The sequence below is a fragment of the Mugil cephalus genome, chromosome 12 (assembly GCF_022458985.1).
Source record: "Mugil cephalus isolate CIBA_MC_2020 chromosome 12, CIBA_Mcephalus_1.1, whole genome shotgun sequence".
Lineage (NCBI taxonomy): Eukaryota > Metazoa > Chordata > Actinopteri > Mugiliformes > Mugilidae > Mugil > Mugil cephalus.
In genome coordinates, this window is record NC_061781.1 from 6,303,145 (window position 1) to 6,327,497 (window position 24,353).

The window sequence follows — 24,353 nt, forward strand, 5'->3', positions numbered from 1 at the left end:
GGTACTGGTGTTGACTGCACGAGGGGAACAAGGGGTTTCATGAGAGGATCTGTTTTGTAGGATTCCGTGCCACAGATGTTACACACGAGGTGGGTTTAGGACAATCTGCACAAAAAGAAGAAGAAGAAAAAGACTGCAGAAAACACTGTACAACACAAATGTCAGAGGGTACCTCACTTTGGAGAACATCTTCCCCCTCCCCCAAGCAAAAGAAAGGTGACCTTGCAAATTAGGCCCTTCCACCCCCCTCACCCCCCCCGGGTGCCGAGTCACCCTGTGCACAGAAGTGAGATAGGCAGGAATAGGAAGCAGTAAACCTGCAAGGAAGGAGCAGTAAACAGGAAGAGAAAAATTCTGAGGCTGCACAAAGGACATCTTAAAGTTGCCTTTAAAGGATTACACCCTAAAAGTCACACAGTCCGTTGAGATGCAGAAATTACAACTTAATGGCCTATTTCGATTAATCAATACACTGTAGTTTGCTCTTGTGTGAAAGGGTTAAAAATATTTTGACTTCCAAAGTTATATATATATATATATATTATTCCAAATGCCAAAAAAGTGTGGTTATAGTGCTGTAATTACATTTACTTTCCTTGGCAAGACACCTCTGGCTATTTTTGCAACGTACAGTGTGGGAGTGTGATATAAAGCACAGATTTTAGGCCTGTAAGCACATTTTCCTGTCCAGACTGTTTTTGTCTTTTACGATGCAGGCATGTGAGATTACAGCGGCGTCTGAAAAACAAGTGATAATAAGTTCAGTCCCGTTGCCGCTGATATATTATGGGGTTAAGTTAAAGTGAGTTACTCTGATCTGAAGCAGAACCTTATTAGGCACTTTTTGGTATGAAACACGCTCTGAAACAAAAAATGTCAAAGTATAGTCTCCTGCAGAATATTCCTTTTATTGTGCTCAGTTAAATAATTACCGCAAACGTACAGTGATCTGTGCCTGGAAATAATTCCTTTGTATTCTTGTTTCTGTGTGAAGGGTCACATAAACTAAGAAATAAACTGGATAAAAATAAAACCAGAGAGGTGAAAGAAAAAAAACAAAACAAAAAACTGACAACCGACAGCCAGGCTGCAGGACAAAGGAATTCCACCATGGCCCACTGCGAAGACACAGGCAGTCATTTTTCTCAAGTCATCTTGGACGGTTGCCAGGTTAACCTTGTGCTAATGCCATTTAATACAATGAGTTGTGCCCTTTGTGCATTTTCCAGCAAGCGCTGGCAGGGAGACCGCCTCAAGAATGCAAGTTAAAAAATTAAAACCTGCAAGAGCATGCAGCAAGGACTCCTACTGTCACCAAGACTGGTCTGTACAGTAGCTACGTGTTTGTGCATCTTATGTAGTCCATCTAATACAGAGAAAATGGAAATCCTGCATAGTATATACGTCACATAGTGATGAATAAACACACTTCAAAGTGTAGTTAGGAAACAGTCTGTCACAGATTGAGGAAGACACTTTTTTTTCTCCATTTTCTTGACCCTTGAGGACTTCAGCTCCTTGCTGCTGTCAAAAGAGGAACATTCCGGCTTGCCCAGTACAACTTGCTTAAGCATTCAAACACAAAACCATTTCTTTACTCACTCTTTCTTCAAAAAGTGTGTGTGTGCCTGTACACACGCATGCATTGTGTGTGTCAATAATACAAACATCACAAGGGCGATGATTCACATCTGGTGGGGTTCTGAAGCAAACAAGTGGGCAACTCTCGAGCAAAGGCCTTTCACCTCTTCTGCTGAGCACCATGTCGCAACATCACATTCGTGAAGATGATGTATGTGTTTTCCTGCATACAAGCACCAACCTAGTATAGAGATGTTTTGAGTAGAACCAGTTACTAAAGTAGTGGTGTGAGACCATATCCAAGAGTGGAAAGATAATAAAATGCTATTTGTGTTTTCAGACACGTCAAGCCACTGAAACACCACAATGGCAGAGAGTGTCAAAGCCTCCTCCGTTGGGTAATCACAGCCCACTTGAGCAAGCCTGGCTGTATGTCATAAATCAGCATTCACACTAATGTCAGTTTATCCACCAACACTTCAGTGCATAAAAATTATATATCTACATAGTGGATAGGAGGCTGTTTTAAGGGGGGAGGAAATCTGTTTTCCATCTTACACGACCACTGACAGTCTGATGGCTGAAAATAGAGAAGAAACTAAAAAGCGTTTAAGAAAAGCAGCTGGACCAGTTGCTTTCCTAAAACGCTTTTTGGTAATACCACGATCTGGATGACAGAGAACCTTCACAGACAATACAGAGGAAACTACTAATTTTCTAATAGTGGTTTGATCTCGAACTCAGCAACACCCTGGATCTGACTATGCATTTGATAAATGTACGCCAACAAGTCTGTTTTCTTAGTAGGTTATTTTGACCTGAAAATGCCACCTTGTGTCAACGACAGCACTGTGTTCTTTACGAGGGCGAAAGTGAAAAATACCCATTAGTTCAAAAGGGTATTACAATAAAGAAACAATGAGCGCAGTTGTGTCATTGTGATGTCTGACCTCGATATGTGCTCGGACACAAGTGTTTTTCAGGATAAACTGTTGATGGGGACATACACATCTGAGCTCGTAGTCTGAAGGAGCCATGAGGCCAGGCGGCTAAGCCTCCACATTATCTCTCTCTGTCATTTGGACTGTGGTTTACCAGGGCACCCCACATTACACCATATGAATAAAAGCATGCTTGTGGTTCACAATAGAGCCCCGGCTGCACCCCGAGAAGGGGGAAGGGCTTTGCATTCCTCTACTGACCTCCTGTTTGCAGCAGATATTAAACAATAACTGCTGCTCTTTTTGTGCCTTCGCCTGTTATCAAGAAAAAGACACTAAGCTCAACGGTCTTCAGGGTTTGCGGAGTAGATGTGCCTGGTCTGCGATGACTGGCATTTCAGGAGATCCAGGAAGAACAATGTGCTCATTCAGTCTGAGCGACTACCTCGGTAGGGTGATGCTGACTCGATGCCTGCGATATTTAATCTCGGCGACCGCACATACCTCATTTTAGTCGCTTCTCTGAGTAAAGTGCAACGTCAGCCAACTTGAAATTCTGCTGGAAATCTCCCCTTTGATTGAGTGCACGGCTACTCTTGGGCACACGGTGGATGCCAAGTCTCTCCTCTAGAATAAAAGTCCATATAGTGCTGAGTTCAGACAGCTCACTGTTTCACTTACTTTTTTTGATTCACGGCAGGATTGGTCCTGATTTGGCACAAAAACCCTGGCTTCAAATGGCACTGCCACTCTTTTGGTCCTTAGTGACTGGTAAGGGTTCAGATGAAGCAGCCCAGGAAACATGTGTTCCCCCCATGGCAAAAAAAGTGTGACACTGAGGGAGGGGGACTCACAGTTGCAGCAATTTCCGACCATCTACACGAGCAGGAAGAGGGACTCCAGCATGTTGCATGTTATTATTCCAAAGTAAGACTTCATGATGAGATTGCAATCTTTGCTTGGTGTGCTACGCAGTGTGGGTTGATGCACACAGTCAGTTCCTAACATGAAGTGCATTAAATAGCTTTGCATGTTTATTCTCTTTGATTATAATAGTATATTTTAAATACTAGTGTTTAGTCTTCGATTTACTAGACAGGATATTTGTATTGTCTTTTTTATTTTTTATTCTGAGTGCTTCTGCTGGCACAGATTTCAGCAACAACTGAGTATTCTCGGGCCCCGAAGCTAAGATTGCATCAGGAATGCTGGCAGTTGATGGTTTTTCTTCCACTCCGCAGACAGGGGGTGGGGTGCCTAAAACTGGGAGGAGAAAGGAGGGGGCTGTTTGGGAATATTCTTTGTCCTCGCCTCTCAGTACCGCACACGACTGGAGAAGGACGCAGGGCTCCTCGCTAGGAAAGAGCTGGATGGCTTGATATCAGAGGGAAGGGACTTTTGTAAAAAAATAAATAGATAAAATAAAATACCAGAAAACAACGGCTCTCTTTTTACACCTCTGATGAGACGGAGGACCTACAACACGCAAGTGAAGGTAAAGTGGCACACAAACAAAGCGTGGCGGCGGCGCACAGACGCGGCAGCATCCCCCGTCCTAGCAGTTCTGCTAACCGCTCTGCTTTAAATCTTTTGAAAGTTTTAAATCTGAACTCTTGCGTCGCATGCACCCACAGTTGTTTTTCTAAACGTCTGAATGCCAGTCCCGGTCTTGTAGCAGCCGGTGTTCACGATCCCAGTGTTTCTAGACGCAGCGTATAGACGCCGAGTTAAGTTTACGCGCACACGGCTGGAAGGCGGCAGCGTTGATTAAAGCACGCAAATGTGGCGCATTGTGAGGAGCTTACGGCACATTTGGCTAGAATTTGCAGGCATCGGTGCCAAGTGTAACAGTAACATACACAGTATTTAGCGTTTTTATCAAGAATCCCGGTGATACCAGCTGGATAGGGAGATGGAGGGACGCGTTGGGACGGCGTCTTGTTTTTTTTCCCACTAGGAAGTTGCGCACACCCCGCTTACACAATCGTGCATCCGTCTCTTAAAGTTTCGTCACACTCCGTGTGTGTGTGTGTGTGTGTATGTATATATATATATATATATATATATATATATATATATATATATTTATATATATATATATGTGTGTGTATATATATTGCGCAACTCTAGCTTCATAATCCTTCGATATAATGCAATGCAGTGGGAGCATGTGGCGCACCACGGTGACGCCGTGTCATTTTTGCCACGAGGAGGATTTTTCCCCCCTGTATACCCCAAATAAGGCTAGTTTTCATTTCATAGCATCAGGTTTAATTCCGGGGCAAGGGAGGATTAAACAGTAACAGGCCCATGCCTTTATATTCTACGATTCTTTATTTATTTATTTATTTTTGCTTTTCAAAGGGTTTTGTATTCAAGAAACGCTAACATTGCATTAAAACGTTTAGTAAGTAATAGTGATGCCAGGAGAAGTTTTATTTTTATTGTTTAGTTTTGCCCACACTCCTCACCAGAAGTCACTGCCTGGTCTGACTTATCCTCGGGTTTATTTTTTCCCCCGGCTGTTTTCCCTCCTCGGGCCCAGGGCCCCCACGGCTCAAGGGCTTCGGGATCCAGCAGAGCTAACTAGACTCCCAGATGTGAGAGTCACAAAAGCCCCTCTGTTCTGCAGAGCTCGGGCGGTGTTGAAAACTAGCTTGGAAGCAGACTGTTTTGTGTCAAGTGCTACAGATAGGACCCGGACTGCCTCAGGACAGAGGGCAGAATTTGCGACGTGGAAGGAGGAAAAACGCACATGAGAAAACAGAGCCACCCAGAATTGGCATTCTCTGTATGGCAGATGATGTTAAAGGACACAGTATCTGGGTTCTTTTAAATTGTAGGAAAGCTGAAACACTGAAACACAGCCATTCTCTCCCTGCTGCCGAAATTTCTGCAGGTTTTGCTATGTGAAAGTATAGCAAGCTGGAAAAGGTTGTGGCTCTTGTGATGGTCAAGGAACGGCTGACTGTTGACAACGGACCAAGAGTCTTTCTAGTCCTTTCCAGCCCTTTTTGTTTAGACACTGAGACATGTCACGAAGTGCTTTTCCCTGGACAGAGTCTGATAAGAGTTTTGGTATGCATCTCAAACAGCCTGATGGGACAGGCAGATTCAGGCTACGTTAACTGATGTTATCTCGATGTGGGAGCGAAGCAGTTGTTCAGGTGTGACAGTTTGGATGCAGGATGCAGATGCACTTGGGCTACACTCCAGTAAACCACAGACGAATGATAATGAATGTAGTAAACATCATGAGAGAGAATGATTCAGACATTTCCCATAAATACTGGATTGGGTGATCTGAGTTTAGGGCTAGACATCAACACTGATTTCCTGAATTGATTCGCTTCACAGGGTCTTGATATTTTTTCGAGCTGAAGTAAGATTTGTGGCATTTCCACAACCTTTTCCCTGAAGTTTCTTCCATCTTGCATATGGCCATGGCCCTGTGCAGCTCTAGTCTATAGTCCTACTTTAAACATCCAATCAGCTTTCAGGCCTGGCTGTGCTCTCAGGGTTGTAGCTTCCGTCATGTCTTATCTCATGAGATTTGTGAGTCGACATGTGATTTGAGATTTGATGGAGGATGTTCTATTAATTGATTTAGGATCTTTTAAATCAAGACAGCAAAACTGTTTTTAAAACACAAATGCTACGACCATTGCTCCTCTGGAAATCAAGTCAACGCTTGACTCGGTAGTCGCCGGTGGCGCCAAAGCGAAATGTCCCCAGTTGGGTAGGGGACATTTGTGGAGATCAACAGGACAGTGCAGGTTGTTGTACACTCCAGTGTGTTTAAAATGCAAAACTCACCAGCAGAACGTGACCGCTTGATTGCACAAGACAAACACCGAACTCACCCAAGAACCCGAAGGCGATTAACCTGAAACGGATCATTCGTCACGTTGTTACCTGAGTTTCTGCTGCATAAAACTAGTGTTTATTTTACCCTTACCTTTATTTACCTAGGGATGGTTTCTTACAAACTGACAACCATCAAAATACCGCGCACACCTTCAAGTCACCCAGTACAAACATCTTTTTAAGCTGTGGGAGTCTCTGCGTTGGGTAGTCATGGGATCATCGAGCTGCGCTCCTCTTTTCCCTTATTTGGTGCAGTTGAAATAAAGCTGTCGTTTCTTGGCAGCGTAGCATATTGCTGCAGATTTGACAACAGAGCCTCCTCAATTTATTTTAGGGGCACCCCGATAGGCAGAAGCGCATTTCTCTGTGGAGACATTCTAATCACTGAAAGGGAACACCATAAATATTACAGAGCTGCCCACTTCCTGTGACAGGCTGAATAATGTCAGGCTTTCATGTCCAACACTTAAGTGAGTCTGTTAGGCTGAACGGCGCAAAACACTGTCACTTCACATGACTCAATAGTCCTCTTGTCGAGTTGAAGTAAGAATTTTAGCGCTATAATGAAGTGTGTGTTATAATTACACTGATAATGCACTTATGGCTTTTGTGTTTGAGGCCAAATCACATTAATCTTGACTAGTAAGTGTCTACCGAAGGGAACACTGGTAACTACAGTGTGTGTGTTTTCCATTTCCATTAGTTTTTCGCTAAATAAAAGCGATACTTCTGAAATTTCAATTGCATTTTGTATGTGTTTCCATTGAAAAGTGTTTTGTGAATGAGCTGTAACTTTCGCAAAGTCTCATCTCGCAATATCCCATAATTTTCATCATGCAAGACATCACTTTGAGGAAATGGTGTTTCCATTACCAGTTTTTATTGCGATATGTAGGTGTTGCACATATCTAGGGGTAATGGAAACGCAGCCAATGAGTGACTGGTTGACTTTAGCCCATGGTGGACAGTAAAGGTGGATGGTTGCATCCAGTGGCAGTTTAGGGTTGCAGCAAGGTAGCTGTTTTATGAATGTAGGTAGGTTCCCAACCCGTTGTCGTGGAAATTACTGGCAGCTGATCAAATGGGTTTTGTACACCTTTTTCTGGTTTAGTAATGGCTCTACCGTCTTTACTGTTGTGTCAAAGACGGTTCAAGCCTAAAATTAGCCTGCAGATGTTTTTTTCCCCCTCAAGTTTAAAATAAACGCTCCAGTGTTTTCTACCTACCTGGCAAAAGTGCAGCAGTGTAGTTTATATTGGTGGATAATTACGCAGAACAATTTGTTCATACAGTTTGTCACCAATGGTGTGAAACCCCAGGAATGCTTACTGTCTTTGAACAAAAAGCTCAAGGCACTGGTCATGATTATGACAACCTTTCTAATGTTGTGTAGTTCTCTCTTGTGCCTCCGACACAGTTGTGACTCATCAGAGAGTGGACATGGGTCTTCTGAGGGTGTCCTGTGGTATCTGGCAGCAGGATGCTGTTAATGGGGCCCTTTGGGTCCTGTGGGTTGAGGGGAGGGACCTCTGTGGATCATCCCACAGATACTTGTTCAGTTTGGGATCTAGTGAATTTGGAGACTAGGTCTAGGACTATGGGGGGGGGGCTGATCTGGTCTAAGTGGGTGGCAAAACACTGCATTGTTCCAAGCTGATCAATGTTATTTACTTCTCCTGTCAGTGGTTTTAGTTGCTGATCAGGGTACAATTACAGCGATGTATTTTGTTTGACGGAGAAAAAATATACTGGAGTTTTTAAAAAAAAAATTTTACAACTTCTAGTCACGCAGAATGGTCTTCTTTTCATGGCTGGAAAAGTGTAATAATCTGGATTGTGGTCACTGATTTGTAGGGTCTAAACAACACTGGATATTTACTCGGACTACACAGTGACATGTCAGTGCTCGCCTAAAAAAAAAAATAGGGGGACATGAGCATTGGTTTTTCAGAGTGCGTTGTTTTTCATGTACCCTATTTACAACATAAGGAATCGAACGGCCATGTCCAGAATGTGAAATGAATTTCTGCTATATTTAGTCTCATCAGGTCATTTCAGGAAGCATTTCCTGATCATACCTGCTTGCATTGAAACAATGGCTCCCCCTTGTGGCTACTTGTGCAATAACATGGTCAAGATGAACAATTTTATGTGACCATTCAGTAAGACTGCCTTCTGACATGTTCTATTAAGCTTAAAGTCTTTCAGTGACTCAAACCCTTTACATGTCTTCTGCCTTCACTTTGCACTTTGCATTTAAAGATTAAGTCTGAATACACACCCTTTTCTCTTGTCTGCACAGGTTTGAGAGCGTCCCTGTTCCACAGGCAAAATGAGCTGGAGCTTTCTCACACGTCTCTTGGATGAGATTTCCAATCACTCCACCTTTGTGGGCAAAATCTGGCTCACCCTCCTTATCGTCTTTCGGATCGTGCTGACGGCCGTCGGGGGCGAGTCGATCTACTACGATGAACAGAGCAAATTTGTGTGTAACACGCAGCAGCCTGGTTGCGAGAACGTGTGCTACGACGCTTTTGCGCCGCTGTCGCACATCCGCTTCTGGGTGTTTCAGGTGATTATGATCACCACTCCCACCATCTTGTACCTCGGCTTTGCTATGCACAAGATCGCCCGCATGGAGGATGATGATTACAGGCCCCGCGGCAGGAAGAGGATGCCCATAGTGAGTCGCGGTGCCAACCGGGACTACGAGGAAGCGGAGGATAATGGCGAGGAAGACCCCATGATCCTTGAAGAGATTGAGCCCGAGAAGGATAAGGAAGTTGTTGAAAAGCCCAGCAACAAACACGATGGACGCCGTCGGATCAAGAGAGATGGTCTGATGAAGGTGTATGTGTTCCAGCTGCTATCGCGTGCCATCTTCGAGGCGTCGTTCCTGTTTGGACAGTACATCCTCTATGGGCTGGAAGTGGTACCGTCGTACGTATGCACACGCTCGCCTTGCCCACACACGGTGGATTGTTTCGTCTCGCGTCCGACAGAGAAGACGATCTTCTTGCTGATCATGTATGCCGTCAGCGCCTTGTGCCTGCTCTTTACCGTGCTGGAGATCATTCACCTTGGCATCAGCGGGATTCGTGACTGCTTTTGCACACCGCGACCGCGCCCTCCCACCCCTCGCCACCCAGCTCTGGCCAGCCAGAGGTCCTCCATCTGCCGCCAGCCATCAGCCCCCCCAGGCTACCACACGGCGCTGAAGAAGGACCCGTCAGGAAAAATGGGCTTCAGGGACAACCTGGGAGACTCGGGGCGCGAGTCTTTCGGCGACGAGGCCTCGTCACGGGAGCTGGAGAGACTGCGCAGACACCTGAAACTGGCCCAGCAGCACCTGGATTTGGCGTACCAGAATGGGGAGAGCAGCCCGTCGCGCAGCAGCAGCCCAGAGTCCAACGGAACTGCGGTGGAGCAGAACAGACTAAACTTTGCCCAGGAGAAGCAGAGCAGTACCTGCGAGAAAGGTGAGTACTTTTTTTAGCATTTCAAATTTCTGCTGTGCCTTGGCTTGGTAGTTGATATCCAAAAAAACAAAACAAATGTCCACTGACAAAATCTCTTTTCAGGTCTCCGCGCATAGCTTCTCAATGGCCAATCAGAACACACGAGGAGCAGTGAGAGGACATAAGGGAATTGAACAATGAGTGCGTGTGTATGCGTGATTGTGACATTGAGGATTTGCTTGAGGTGGATGAAGTCAGCCCAAGCCTTCCAGTGTTACGGCCAACCACGGCCGAGCATCGAGTCAAAAGGGCAGTCTCAACCCAGCAATACTTGAGACGCCAGCCTGTCTGAAGATCCAAAGTGCTTACAAACTGCCACTGTGCAACAAGAGCGGTTATGGTCAACGTGTACGTCTCCCTCAGGGCAGCTATTTTCGTTTATATTTTATTATGAGACTTAGTCAGTAGTCATTTTGATGAATTTGTCTTCTCTTGAAAGTGCATCTCAAGTTTGCCTTAGACTTAAACTGGAACTCTTTTTTTATGGCATTTTTTTAAGGCCAAGTCAGTTGCAAAAAAAAAAAAAGTTTTAACTGTAAGAATTGTGTACTGGTGTGAGGGAGAATGAGTGCTTGAAGATGCAAACAAATTTTTAATGGACACTACGCACCACTGATGAGACAGGTACTGGAGTCATTGTCATGCGGATGAAGACTTCTCAAGGTGTTGATTTACATACAAAGGATTCTGTCAAGTGTGTCATACTTTCTTCTTTCTTTCTATAAAATAGTTTAATAGTGTAATGGCACTGCACCAGTCAACATGTCCCAGTCTGGTGCTTGGATGGTAACTGGAACACACTTGGGGCTCCTTTGTCCAAAGGAATAAACAAACCTGGGTAATGCTTGAAAAATTGTGTAACTCTTGATATTGTGTTGTGTTAAGCTTTTGATACTGCTCTTTATTTTTGTATTAGTTTTAAGTATTGTGGTATGGACAAAAAGCATGTCACTGTGGCCAACAGTTTTATTTCTTTTGACCGTTAATCACCTGTGGCTTACATTTTTTAGGTACCATCAAATGTTTACTTTTTCAGCGCAAGCCCGAGTTTAATTGTGTCTGTTGGTTAAATAAGGGATAATACTGTATGTATGTTCAATATCTGAAAGTGCTGACATTTGGAAGAGTGCTGCCGCTGTTCCACAATCTAAATGACTGTTGTAAACAAATGTAATAGTTTCAATGTGAATTCAATGCCTTGAGTGAGCTCTAACAAGATGCCATGTTTTGTATTCTGAATCATACCCACAGCGCCATTTGTGCCAACTCAAATATTGTCATCTCCAGTTATTTTTGACCAATGCTTTTTTGTACTTTTTTATACATTTTGTATTGATAGTACTTTGTGGTTAGTTTTTAAAATAAATTTTTTACAACAGATACCACATTTCAAGTGACTTGAGTGTGTTTTTTTTTGTTGTTGTTTTTTTAATTATCAACTTTCCTATGGAGAAAGTCAAACTGTTTATTGGTATTTTCTAACCTGATACTTTGCTGAATCAAGTCAAGTTTGATGAAAACCATTTGTTTGAAAGATTGTAATATCAGGATATGATTCTCATTTTGTTATCTGTGACCGCCTCAGGCGTTGACGTCTCATAAACTATACACATTATCCTTAACAAGCACCGGATGCATTATATGTATCTGATGCCCTTCAGCTAAGAAATTAAATGGAAAGAACACCTTCTAGATTACATCAATCATGACACCATTAAAGTGTACTACCAAAATTAGAAGGTTGGTCCTTAGGTGTTCAGACTGCTGAATCCTACAGTGACCTCTAGTGAGAATGAGTGATTTCTACACCCCCACAGCTTGAGGTTAAAGAGGAGCCTAAGGCCTTTTTGTTTTACTGCAATGGAATGCAAGTGCCATGAATTAACTATTCTTTAACAAAAAATGCAGTTAACATCTATGTAATTTTTGCACAAATTCATCCTGGCCATCAGGGCAGGTTGGGTCCTCTGGTGGACTGGTTTTTGAACCCCTGCTCGATGTCCATCATGTGTATGAGAAATGAAGAGGCTACTTGGATAACTAGTAAAACATCTTCACAAAACTCAACAAGGCCCCATGTACCATGACTTGGATGATTGAACCTTCACAGAGAAGATAGGATGGTACTTTAATCGAAACAACAAAAGTATATTTCACAATGTAATGCAGATGAGGCCCATTAATATGTTAACATATTAAAAAAATAACTTTTTCTTCATAGCCAGCGCTCCACTCCAGCTCAGTAGGCTGTTAAAGCCTTTGATTAAAATATGTATATGTGTCTTCCATTACACCAGAGTTTGTTCACGTTTAAAATCTTTTCTCCAGGCGTATACTGTCAAAATTCTGCTTTTTCTTAGAGTGTTTTTTTGCCCTAAAGATGAACAAGGATAAACATAGGACTCCCACCACTGCGACAACCAGTAGAGCAAATGTGGCATTGAGTCCGACCTCAGCGTCGCTGGCGGAGAGCTTCATACCCAGGAACCACACGGCAATGTCAGTGACTGGTCCACTTGTTCCTGAACAAAAGACAGGAATCCAGGATTTTATTTTCATTTTGAACTCATCCATTCATCTTTCAGAACAGGTAAACATCAAATCTGTGTCACTTTACCTCCAGTCTCAGGTTTCACAGTGGTGGTAGTCGTTGGCTTAGTTGTTCCTGAACAAAAGACAGGCACCAAGGATATCATTTTCATTTCATTACATTTCATTACAAGCTAATGACAGTGAATCTAAACTTTTTTTCAGGTTACATAATTTTGGGAAGGATTATTTGCTGGGTTGTAACTCCACTCTCTACTAAAATTAGCCTGACTCTGTCCAAAGGAAAAAACGTCTTCCTACAAGTGCCTTTAACTAATAAACAGTATACCTTCCTTTATTTTGTTTGTTAACAGGGGTTGCTTTGGATTCTCACAGTGATAGCAAGACTCTAGGAAGTCAGCTGGCAAACAAATAGTGCTCCTTTAACTTGCACTAGCGTGTTTTTACAGTGAAGTTTTTGTATGCACAAGATTGATGTGGTATTCGTTTGCATGTAGTCAATGTTTGCACCTTGCATTCATTAATTCATCTTTCAGAAGTGCTAACCGCCACATCTATTTACCTCCAGTCCCAGGTTTCACAGTGGTGGTAGTAGTTGGCGTAGTTGTTCCTGTACAAAAGACAGACAACAAGGACATAATTTTCATTTGGAACACGCTGATGACAGTAAATATAAATATTTCAAGTTACATTATTTTGGTGAGGCTTATTTGCTGGGTTGGGACAGTAACACCAATCTCTCATAAAAACAGCCCGACTCTGTCCAAAGGAGAAAAAAACATCTTCCTACAAGTGCTTCTATCTAATTACACTATACCTTGCTTTATTTTGTTTGTTAACTGGGCAGTTGTTTTGGATTCTCACTGTGATAACAACACTTGCGCCTGCTTGTTTTTACAGTTACGTTTTTGTGCACACAAAATGAATGTGGTATTCATATACATGCATTCTTTGTTTGCACCGTCCATTCATCCATTCACCTTTCAGAACAGACAACCATCAAATCTGTGTCACTTTACCTCCAGTGTCAGGGTTCAAGCAATCATGGGGTCCTAAGGCAGGGTCTGGGAATCCATTGCATTTTATCAGGGTGGTATAAAACGATGCTGAGGCCTTGGGCATTCGAGGAAGTGTAGGGTCTGAGCGGTTGACGTAGAAAAGACCAAATCTTTCTGAAAAGCCAGTGGCCCACTCCAGGTTGTCCAACAGTGACCAAGCAGTGTAACCTCGGACATCCACACCATCCAACAAGTAAGCTGAAAGAACACAAATATCACCTTTAAAAACAGCAAATACTCATGATGAATGTTTATTTCATGTGAGTAGTATCTGGTTTCTACTTTATTATTAGAAAGAACAGAATTGCCACAAACTATTTTCCTGCAGCCATACTTTATATGAGACGTCATTATCTTTGTCTCTCATTCCCTCTGTCCTGATCTTAATTATATTCCATGAGAGTGTCTTGATACCTTTCAGTGCCTCGTTGATGTATTTGTCATAGTAGTAGATCCTGTGAGTATCATTTAGATTAACAATGCCCCGCTCTGACACTCCATTCTCCGTTATAATGATTGGTGGATTGCCATACTCCTCCTTGATGAATTTCAGTATTTTCCGGAATCCAAATGGTGAAATCTTCAGCCAAGCTGAGCCTGAATCCAGCCAGGTACGATCAGCAATAGTACCTGCACCCCTGTGAAGGTCATATCAGTTGTATTATAAACTTCCAATAGTGTGCACAGTAAAAATAAAATAAAAAAAAAAAAAAAACAGAAAGAAAGAAATTATTAGAATGAATCAACATTTAAAGTTCAATTAAAGAGGAAGACATTACAGCTTATTGTTAGCATGAAAAGAGCATGTTTTTCCCTTCTTAAATTGGTGTGCTTACCTGTCTGCATCATAGTGCTGAAGGTTTCCATATTCCACAGGGAATGCCAGGACAGTGGTGTAATGGTTGAACCCAAAATAATCGTAGGTTCCCTTAATTCTATTAATCTCCTCTGGAGTAAACTCTGGCAGTCTAAAAGGAGTAGAAAGGAGTTGTGTTTACTTAAGAAATTGACATTTAAAAGCAGCACTGGCTGCACTAGTTGTGCTAGCAGTATAACTTAGAAAACCATCACATTATTTTAACAGGTGAAGTTTCTCTTTCTGGTTTGAATAGTCTGTATAATACCGAGATTTTGGTAGACCAGCAGCCAGACTTCGTTCTCGAATGATTGTCTTCATCATCTCACTGTAGTCACCATTAAATACGGGATGTGCAAACCACCCAATGTAGAACTGCAGCGAGAGAGACAAAATAAAAGTCTTTTTGAGATTACTGCCATACTGATACAGTATATTGTAAAATAATCAAGGAACTGGCGTACCTGCACCACACGTCTTGCTGCATCAATATCTTCCTGCTTATAGGGATTCCTGGGTTCTGACCAGTCAGAGTTAATGGTAATGGAGATCATGCCTTTCTGTTCAGCCCGGTATTTGTCATTGTAGACATGCCAAGCCTCAGCATGTGCTTTAAGAAGGTTGTGACCAACAATGTAGGGCAGAGTGCCTGGTCGGAAACTGATCCCTTGAAACACACCAAATTACAGACATACTGTATTTGAATATATATATTCTGCATGCTGTTAGTCATTAGGGTTTTAAAATACCATAATTTTGTCAAAGGTTTGGTTTGCAGGATACAGTTTGTATCTGAATTTTGTGACAAATTTCATAGCCACAAGTTTGGTTTACTTAACAAACTGTCACTTAATGCCACTAATATAACATGCTTAATATTAGTGCTATTCTGTATAGTCCATTTTAAATTGAATTTTCACAGCACACACTCAACCGTGTATATTTTGGGTGATACTAGACGAAAAACATACCTGGGGCAGCGGCTCCGTATCCATGGCCTATATTGGCTACATTGTAAGGCTCATTAATGGTGATCCAAAATTTCACTTTGTGGCCAAGACGGCTAAACATTAGGTCAGCATATTCCTTGAATCGGTCAACAACAGTCTCATTCTCCCAGCCCCCTATATTTTGCAAAGCTTGTGGAAGGTCCCAGTGATACAGAGTGACCTGACAGCAAAGGAAAAACAGTTACCCAATAAACCAATTCACCATTACAGGGTTTGTTTGAGACGATGGAAATTATTACACATACATGTGGCTGGATATTTGCAGCAAGCAGTGCATCAACCAGTTTGTAGTAGTGGCTGAGTCCAGCCTCATTAATGTGTTTGGTGGTGCCATCAGGAAGTACCCTTGGCCAGGATATGGAGAAACGATAATGGGACACCTTAAGTTGCCTCAGCATATCAACATCGTCTTCTACTTTATTGTAGCTATCGCAGGCTAAGTCCCCAGTGTCATCATTGAAGACTCGCAAAGGTGTATGAGCAAACGTGTCCCAGATGCTGAGACCTTTTCCATCTGCTCTCCAACCCCCTTCAATCTACAAATAGTGAATGTATAAGATTTCAAAAGATGAAACAAGAATACTTGAAATTCAAGCATTAATGAGAGGACTTCACTTTAACATTTACCTGGTATGCAGCTGTAGCGGTACTCCAAATGAAATCTTTTTGGAAATGTCCATAAATCTTCTCCTCTAAATTTGTAGGGAAACCGTTATCTTTCATGACGTGGTAGTAGTAATGAGCTGAGTACTTGGGTGACCTTGGTCGGTTTGGGTTACTGAAGTCTACATGGTGCAGCCCAAATCTAAAGTTGTATCCATTCCGCCACTCGAAAGAATCCATTAGTGTTGTTGCCACGTAGCCTTTCACCTTCACACCATCAAGTTGAGATGCTTTTAAAACAAACACACACAAAAATAATTAGCAAAATGTATAACAGCTATAGTAATAATACATTTTATTCTTATGAAATCTGTTAAAAGCAGTGCACCTTTGAGAGCTTCATTGGTGTAGGTCTTAAAATAAAATACCCTTGCAGAATCATCCCAGGTTTTTTTTGATTCTGTAGCCACTCCATTCTCAGTAATGTAAATATCTGGATCTCCATACTCCTCCTTGATCCAGTTGAGGAGTCTTCTTAAGCCCCACGATACAGCTCTTTGGTAACGAATGGCTGTAGTTGGTGAATCACCCTCCTCTGCTAGTGAAACATCCCGGTCAGATTCATAAGATGGAGGGTCAAATGGAGCTGTAATGTGGCTTGCTATCTTTGTTGTGTAGTGATTTATACAGAACATGTCAGCAGTTCCTTTGATGAGTTTCTTCTCTTCTTCAGTGAAGGAAGGTAGCCTTGACTCTGAAATGCCGAGTAGGTCACTTTTGTTTGCAACTTGCCACTTCATTATCTCAGGATAGTCACCATTCTTGAAAATTGGGTGTGCAAACCAACCCAGTTGGAACTGTAATGCACGGTCAGCAGCCACCACTTCACGGATATCGTTGACATCTCTAGGTTCAACCCAATCAGTACTGAGGGCAATGGAAACCAAACCACGTTGGGAATTGCGATACTTGTCATTGTACGTATGGTAGGCCTTGGCATGTGCTTTGATCAGGTTGTGTGCAACATTGTATGGAGCAGTTCCTGGTTGTTTAACATTCGGTGGGATCTGTCCAATTCCATAACCTGACCACGCAATTGTGTGAGGCTGGTTGAAGGTCATCCAAAATTTCACTCTGTCGCCAAAGGTAGCAAAGCAGAAGTCACTAAAGTCATTAAAAATGTCAATCAGTTGAACATTTTCCCATCCACCGATGTCTTGCAAAGCCTGTGGGAGGTCCCAGTGATAAAGTGTCACCATGGGGGTGATTTTGGATTCTAAGAGGCCATCAATGAGTCTATTGTAGTAGTCAACACCTTTCTGGTTCAGGGAGGAACGCCTACCATCAGGAAATATCCTGGACCAGGACAAAGAGAATCTGTAAGACTTCACCTCCATAGCTCGCAGCATGTACAGGTCTTCATCAAGTCTGTGGTAACTATCACAGGCTACATCTCCATTAGCATCACCAGGAACACCGGAGCCAGGTTTGTGAGTGTAGACATCCCAGACACTGGGCCCTTTCCCATCTGTGTTCCATCCACCTTCAATTTGATAGGCTGAAGATGAAACTCCCCAATTGAAGCCTTGTGGGAAACTGCCATAGTGATACACTGATCTCTGGAATTTTGACTGACGTGAGAATTTCTCGAAGACAATGTTTGATTTAGCTGGAACCTCTGATGCTGGTAAACCTGCTGAACGGTGGGTAAGTGGCATTTCTACCCCTTTGAAAACTTTAGATTTGAGTGAACCAAAACCATTTTTCTTGATCAGCTGGTTGTAGAAATAGGCTGATTGCTTTGGGAGTCTTGGCCTGTCTGGAGAATCAAAGTTGACATAGTGAAGACCAAATCTCTGGCTGTAGCCTTGTTTTCCTTCAAATCCATCCATGAGTGACTGCACTGTGAATCGCTGAACATCCACTCCATCAAGGACAATTGCTATGAAATGGATGCACATGAAGCACAAAATGTAAGAATTAATCCCACCGACATTAAATATTTATTCATATTTATTATCAGACATGTTCCAAACACTGACCTTTCAGGGCCTCATTGATGTAACTCTTCATGTACTCAATTCTGCTGGTGTCATTCAGGCTGTCCCCATTGTATTCTGTTGGCATCCCATTCCCAGTTATGTAAATAGGCACTTTCTTAACATTTAGGTATTCTTTGGAAATGTAGTTTAGGAGCCTTCTAAGTCCCCATGGTACAGAATAGATATAGTCAGAAGCTGTAGAAGGCCATGAGGGGTCCACATGTGCGTGGAAGTCACCAACTCCCTCTGGACTAGCATCACACCCACCATTACTGAATCTGACCAAACGAGAAGTATAATGGTTTAACCCAAAAAAGTCAGCAGAACCCTTTATCCTCTGAATCTCTGAGGGACTAAAAACTGGAAGGACTGCAGGCACAGAGCCTGTACAATCACTTCTTTTCTTTTCAACCTGTGCTTTGAGTGTTGGAGGATAATCTCCATTTACAAATATGGGATGTGCAAACCAACCCAGCATGAACTGCAGGTAGCGATCAGCAGCTGCTATATCTTCAGGTCTGGACATGTCCGTTGGCTCAGCCCAGTCAGAGTTCAGTGCAATGCCCACTTTCCCGCCTTGGGTCTTCCTATACTTGTCATTGTAGACATGCCAGGCCTCAGCATGGGACTTGAGCATATTGTGAGTGACCTGAAAAGACCAAGTTTATAAGGTTAATGCATGAGTGCAACCATTAAACCACATACAATTTAATTATAGTTAGCACATAACTCTCACCTGATAAGACGAAGCAGCATAATCCTTTATGCTAGGGGCATGCTCACCAGTGCCATACCCAGCATAACTCTCCACCCAAGGGCTGCTGAATGTGTTCCAGGTCTTGACCCTGTCTCCAAATCTGGAGAAGCAGAAGTCTGCATAGTCTTTGAAGGCTTCAATGATGGCAGTGTTTTTCCATCCACCATTGACCTGGAGAGCCTGAGGCAGATCCCAGTGGTAGAGAGTGACAACAGGTTCTATGCCAGATTCAATGAGAGCATTGATCAGCTTGTCATAGTAGAGAGCCCCTTTCTCTGATTGACTGCCCCGGAGGCCTGAAGGGAAAATACGGGCCCAGGAGATGGAAAACTGATAGGTATTGACTTGAAGACCTCGCAGGTGGTAGACATCGTAATCCACCTTGTTGTAACTGTCACAAGCTAAGTCAGCCGTCTGCTTTGCAAAGGCTAGGCCTTCATGGCCGAAATGGTCCCAGATGGACTCTCCCTTCCCACCTTCTTTCCATCCACCTTCAACCTTGAAGGACTCGCTTGAGGTGGCCCATTTGAATTCAGTGGGGAATGATTCATTAAGGAAAGCATCTCGTTCCACTCTGTTCTGGGCCCCAAAGGTCTGCCAGACTTTCTGATAACTGTTTCCAGACACTGTCATCCCAGTGTGGTCTGAAACATTCCGACTTTTAGAAAAGAGAGAGAAGTACATAAAAACATAAATACACATGTTTCACTGGGATAAACTCTTACTTTTTTTCTTTTCTTTTTTTTTAAAAACAAACTTTATTGAGACTTTTTCCAACATAATTAGGCCCACGGGGCAATGCCTGAGTTACTACTGTTATACCACATTTCTTCTTATTATTATCTATCTTATTGTTTTTCATCTTCTTCCTTTTTTTGTCCCTCAACTTGTCCTACAGCTCTTCGAGTACTAACTGTGCTACATGTTGGTTAAGTATGCTAAATGTGGGTTAACTATGCTAAATGTGGGTTAACTGTGCTAAATGTGGGCTAAGCGTGCTAACTGTAGGCTAACTGTTGTAACTGTAGGGTAACTGTTCTAAATGTGGGCTAAGTGTGCTAACTTCCATGTTGACAGAGACAGTACCCCCAGCAGTAGCCCCCCGTGGTCCTTTCAAAATTTCCCACAGGGAATTTTCTAGTTACACTATACAATATTGCACAACAACAACAAAAAGAAGAACTTCAACAGAATACGCAAATCAACACCATTGTTATACACCCATGTACATATTTACACATAAACACCTCTTACCTGACTCGAACATGATGTTTGTGCAGCCTGCCCAACATGTCCTTCATATCATATCCCACAATATTCAGGGCACTGTTCTTCAGGACTATAATGTGTTCAAGACAGAGATACTGATTATTATATGACTATCATCGTGTAAATATCAGTCAAAAATGAAGTCCTTTTTATTATTTGGACTTTTAGCTGATATAGTTGCAGCTTTCACCTTAGCTGGAAATACAAACTTTTGAAATGTCATTGCAGTAGCCCAGTTGTAATACAGTCCACAGTTTATACTAATCACTGCCAATGCTGCCATATGATAACACTCTCTACAATCACAACTTTTATGGTTGTTGTACAGTAAAAGTTGTTGTTTGCACCTTAATTTTTAGCCTTAATGTTCAGTTACAATCAGTTTGGTTATTGAAAATACACAGAATTGGTTCCATTGGTCTTCAATATTGCTATCAGTTACCTGTTCATGGTTTTCAGTGATACCTGGTGCAGACATGAGCTCAATATAAATAAGGTGTAACAAATATATTTAGTACAGCATATACAATATAACACTTACCCAAATCTCCAAGAAGCTGGTATTGAATGTGGGAACAGTCACGAACAGTCATCTTATATATCAGGATAGACAAGTTCCCACTGGCCGCCTGCAAAACAGCATAACATGCATGTGGCTGCAGAGTAATACCAATGCAAAACATGAAATGCAAAGTTTAAAAAAACAAAACAAAAAAACAAAACAAAAAACAAAACAAAAAAACATTGTAATATTTAAGAGTACCTGCAGGCTTGTCAGCTCCTTTGCAAAGTTTGGTGAGATCGCACAGTTATATTCAACATGCACTGACAAGAAATCCATCTGTTGAAAATAGGAGATACATTACAGCACAGCATGTCAGTATACTCATGTCTCCCATCTGGTGCTGCTGTTAAAGTATCACCTTGAACAAAACCATAAAGGTTTTCAAATATCCCCTTTATCTTTAGACAATGTACCCACTTTGTCACTCTTGCTGACTCGTCTTCAGACAACAGAAATCATTTATGAGTTGAGATAAGGAGGATAACCACTACTGTGGTTATTAATGTACTTCCTAGGGCTTATATAATCAAATACAATAACTGTTGACTTCAAGATGGATTATTGTGCAAGGAGGAGTCTGCGTACATGTTTCAAAGATATTAGAATTAATCTTCCACACAACACTGGAGTTTATGTTTCTTTAAAGCCTGGATCAGAATCACATGAGCAGTTAAACAGAGAAAGTTTGAAATTATAGGGTTGTATTATTTATCTAAATCTGTCACATATCAAAGACATTCATACTTTCACCCCAGAGCTGGTTTTCTGTGTATTTTTCTAACTACTTCCAATCCGAACCCTGGGAGTCCCAGGGCTTGGCAATGTGTTTGCTTCTTTAAATACACTGCTGAAAATTAGCAGCCATGTCTTTGTATTTTATTATTATTGTATTATTAATTTAAGTTTGAAAAGCACATGAAAGAACAGAGGGTCCCGCTTACTGTTGCTGAATCTTTAATGTGGGAAAGAGAGGCCTCATCTTTTTCTCTCAGTCCAAACGACAGACGTCTCCCTGTGAGCGCACAAAATTAAAGCCACTTATACTGTAACATAATGTAATCTAAAGCAAACTGGCTTTTCTACCGTATCAAGCAACTGCTGTGAAAACATGTCAATAAAGCACAGCTGTATAGTGAGATGCATGCAAGATAACTTTAATTGCTCTCACATGGATTCATTCCTGAGATAACCATGATAATTTGTAGATGAAAAGGTGAAGCCTTTCATTATCAGATGTCATAAAGCAATGCCTTATGGTTTTTATGGAGGATTTCTCAAGCGACAGAAAAGGCAATACATTGCTTAATAACTTATAATAAATAATAATAAATAGTGTTTTAAGTGACTGAGAGTGACAACATAAAATCAAGTTCTACACAATTACTAAAACATCATCATAAATTAAACATAAATTCCATCACATTTTTTCTTAGTTTAACTCACCTTTGTCAGGAAAGTGTTGATGATAGAACTGGTAAATGTTCTTCTGGAGCCCGAGGACATTTTGTGGAAAACCAGCAGTGCCTGCAGACTGCTCTTCATTCCAAACATCATCCAAGTCACTCAGTGTCACCCACGATTGTGCCAGTGCTGCAAACTCATGAAAGGCAAACTGTGCATACTGCTGGAACATGTCTCGCAGCTCCTGGCTCTCCCAGCCTCCATGCCTCGATCTCAGAGAGTCTGGAACTGTTGACCCATGAAGGATTACCAGAGGCTGAAGGCCCACCTCCAGCAGCTGTTTCAAGAGAGTATGGTAACAGTTAACAACAGCCTGTTTGGGGAGGCCGGGGAGGCCTGTAGGAAGGAGCTGAGTCCATGACAGCGGCACTTTGAAGTGGGTCACCCCTCTGCTCTGGAGGTGCTCAAAGTACTGTTTGGAACCAGCAGGTATGGGATGACTGCAGTCAAAGGCATCATTCACTCTGTCTGAGCTTCTGAGCAGCTGCTTTGTCAGAGGGCCTGCAAGTAGCATGAGGTCCTCCTCTCCATTCACCCTGCTGCTCAGACTTCCATAAAAACACAAAAAGTACACAAACAAAACCCCCAACTGCTCCTTCATGGTGGCTTGAAGTGGATGGACTGAAATCATCCAGTGATAGTCATGGTATTTAAAGCAACAGTGTTTTTTCTGACTGGACTGTAAAGCAATTAAGATCAATATCACAATTATTGCACAATTATCTGCAGTGTTTTATTGCAGCTGTGTGTTGAGTTCAGAGACACTCTGGAGTCACACAAGTGATACCTGCTTCCAACTTCTGCCGGTGCCTGAATAGCTTGAAATATGATGTTGGCATATACTTTCTAAAATTTTGAAATATTAAATGTTTTCAAGCACTGGCAATCTGTCCAGGGTGTACCCCTCCTCTCGCCTGATGACAGCTGGCATAGGCTCCAGCAACCCGTGGTGGATTAGATGTTTTCAAGCAGTGAAGCAGGGAGTGCAGTACATATTCAGGACGTTTTTGAACATACGTGCAAAAAATGCAAGGTCAGAATTATGACAGTTTTGTCTGCAAGGAACTTGCATGTAACGTTACAAACTGATTCTACACTTAAGCAAAGCAAATGATAAAGTATCTAAGTATAAAGTATTTTCAGGCCAACTGAAATATCTGACACACTGTCCATCAAAATATTACCTCTAAACATACTCCGCCTATTGAACTGCAAAAACATGGCTCATCTATGATAGGTAAAAGACCATCACCTTGGCATTCATTTCTTTCTTTGTTTCCTTTTGGAAGTGTTGACAATTTGTATGATAACTGGGTATAAGAAAAAGAAACATAGCAAATGTCCTTGCTTTTCTTTAAATGTTGCTTGTGAGATTTAACCAACTCATCATTCTGTGTACTTGGTCTGCGAGTAAAATGTTCCCTTTTGTAGTCAGTTCCATTAGTGATTATATAGAGGTACTGTAAAAGTAGAGGTGTTGTATAGACCTCAAAGGTACTTTTAATAATCGATGACACACAGTAACTCTCTTAGAGGAAATAATCTCTTCATCTGCTTGAACATTCAAGGTTAAGTGATAGGCAAGAGTTATAAAATCCAACTGTAACTGCACTATAAAACATGTCAGTAGTTCTGTGGTGTTATTCTTTTCAGGTTTTGTTTTAGGGTTGATGATTTTTATAAATCTGAATCAAATCTTGAAATTAAAATTGAAGCAAATTCCCTGCACCAGCAGGCAGGTTAAATAAATCAGTATTAAATAACATGACTGTCATGGTTCTGCGTGTCTTTTATTTCGTGATCATGTTTTGTGTTTCCTGTTTTATTTTGTCAAGTTCATGTGTTTCCTGTCTGTCGTTCCTCCTTGTGTTTCTGTCATGATGTCTGTCTGTGTCATGTTTTGAGTTTCCTGTTTTGTTTTGTTAAGTTTCTTGATTTCCTGTCAGTTGTGTTTCCTCACGTGTCCCTTGATTGCTTATTGGTTTCTCCCTGTGTGATTGCCTGTGTCTTGTCATCCCTCTGCCCTTCCTCCCCTTTGTTCCCTGTTGCGTTGTGTTACATTCCTGTTACTTCCATGTGTTGCTTCCTTGCATTTCTTGTTCCTGTGGTTTTTGCTAGTGATGGAGAAAACAAAGCTTTCTGAAACACTGAATCAATCTGAAACAACTGTGTTGAAGTGGTTCAGCATTTCGAAGCATTTGATACAATTAAATGTACCAACATTTGCTGGATAAAAGTATACTTAGCATTCACAGGAAACAGCACACAAGGCAAT

The 24,353-nt window shown here is 41.9% G+C and overlaps 2 protein-coding genes across 3 annotated transcripts; one reads left to right on the plus strand and one right to left on the minus strand.

Moving 5' to 3' along the window:
- The first annotated feature begins 3,820 nt into the window (after nt 1-3,820).
- Nucleotides 3,821-11,294, plus strand: gjc4b (gap junction protein gamma 4b). 2 transcript variants are annotated; one of them, XM_047600785.1, is made up of 3 exons: nt 3,821-4,017; nt 8,692-9,903; nt 9,935-11,294. In XM_047600785.1, the coding sequence occupies exon 2, from the start codon at nt 8,722-8,724 to the stop codon at nt 9,883-9,885; it is 1,164 nt and encodes a 387-aa protein (XP_047456741.1). In that variant the 5' UTR covers nt 3,821-4,017; nt 8,692-8,721; the 3' UTR covers nt 9,886-9,903; nt 9,935-11,294. The 2 variants fall into 2 exon arrangements, with proteins under 2 accessions (XP_047456741.1, XP_047456742.1); XM_047600786.1 differs by having other exon boundaries at nt 3,824-4,017; nt 8,692-9,868; nt 9,971-11,294.
- Nucleotides 11,295-12,018: 724 nt separating this feature from the next.
- Nucleotides 12,019-22,685, minus strand: LOC125017507 (lactase-phlorizin hydrolase-like). The gene is made up of 19 exons (XM_047600774.1): nt 22,061-22,685; nt 21,559-21,629; nt 20,816-20,893; nt 20,594-20,681; nt 20,038-20,122; nt 18,763-19,441; nt 18,027-18,675; nt 16,373-17,926; nt 16,009-16,274; nt 15,627-15,917; nt 15,343-15,541; nt 14,836-15,038; nt 14,640-14,746; nt 14,352-14,483; nt 13,930-14,153; nt 13,477-13,713; nt 13,020-13,067; nt 12,525-12,572; nt 12,019-12,429 (listed from the first exon to the last, which is right to left on the minus strand). Exons 1-19 carry the CDS (start codon nt 22,677-22,679, stop codon nt 12,218-12,220), a joined length of 5,790 nt encoding a protein of 1,929 aa, XP_047456730.1. The 5' UTR covers nt 22,680-22,685; the 3' UTR covers nt 12,019-12,217.
- Nucleotides 22,686-24,353: the final 1,668 nt, after the last annotated feature.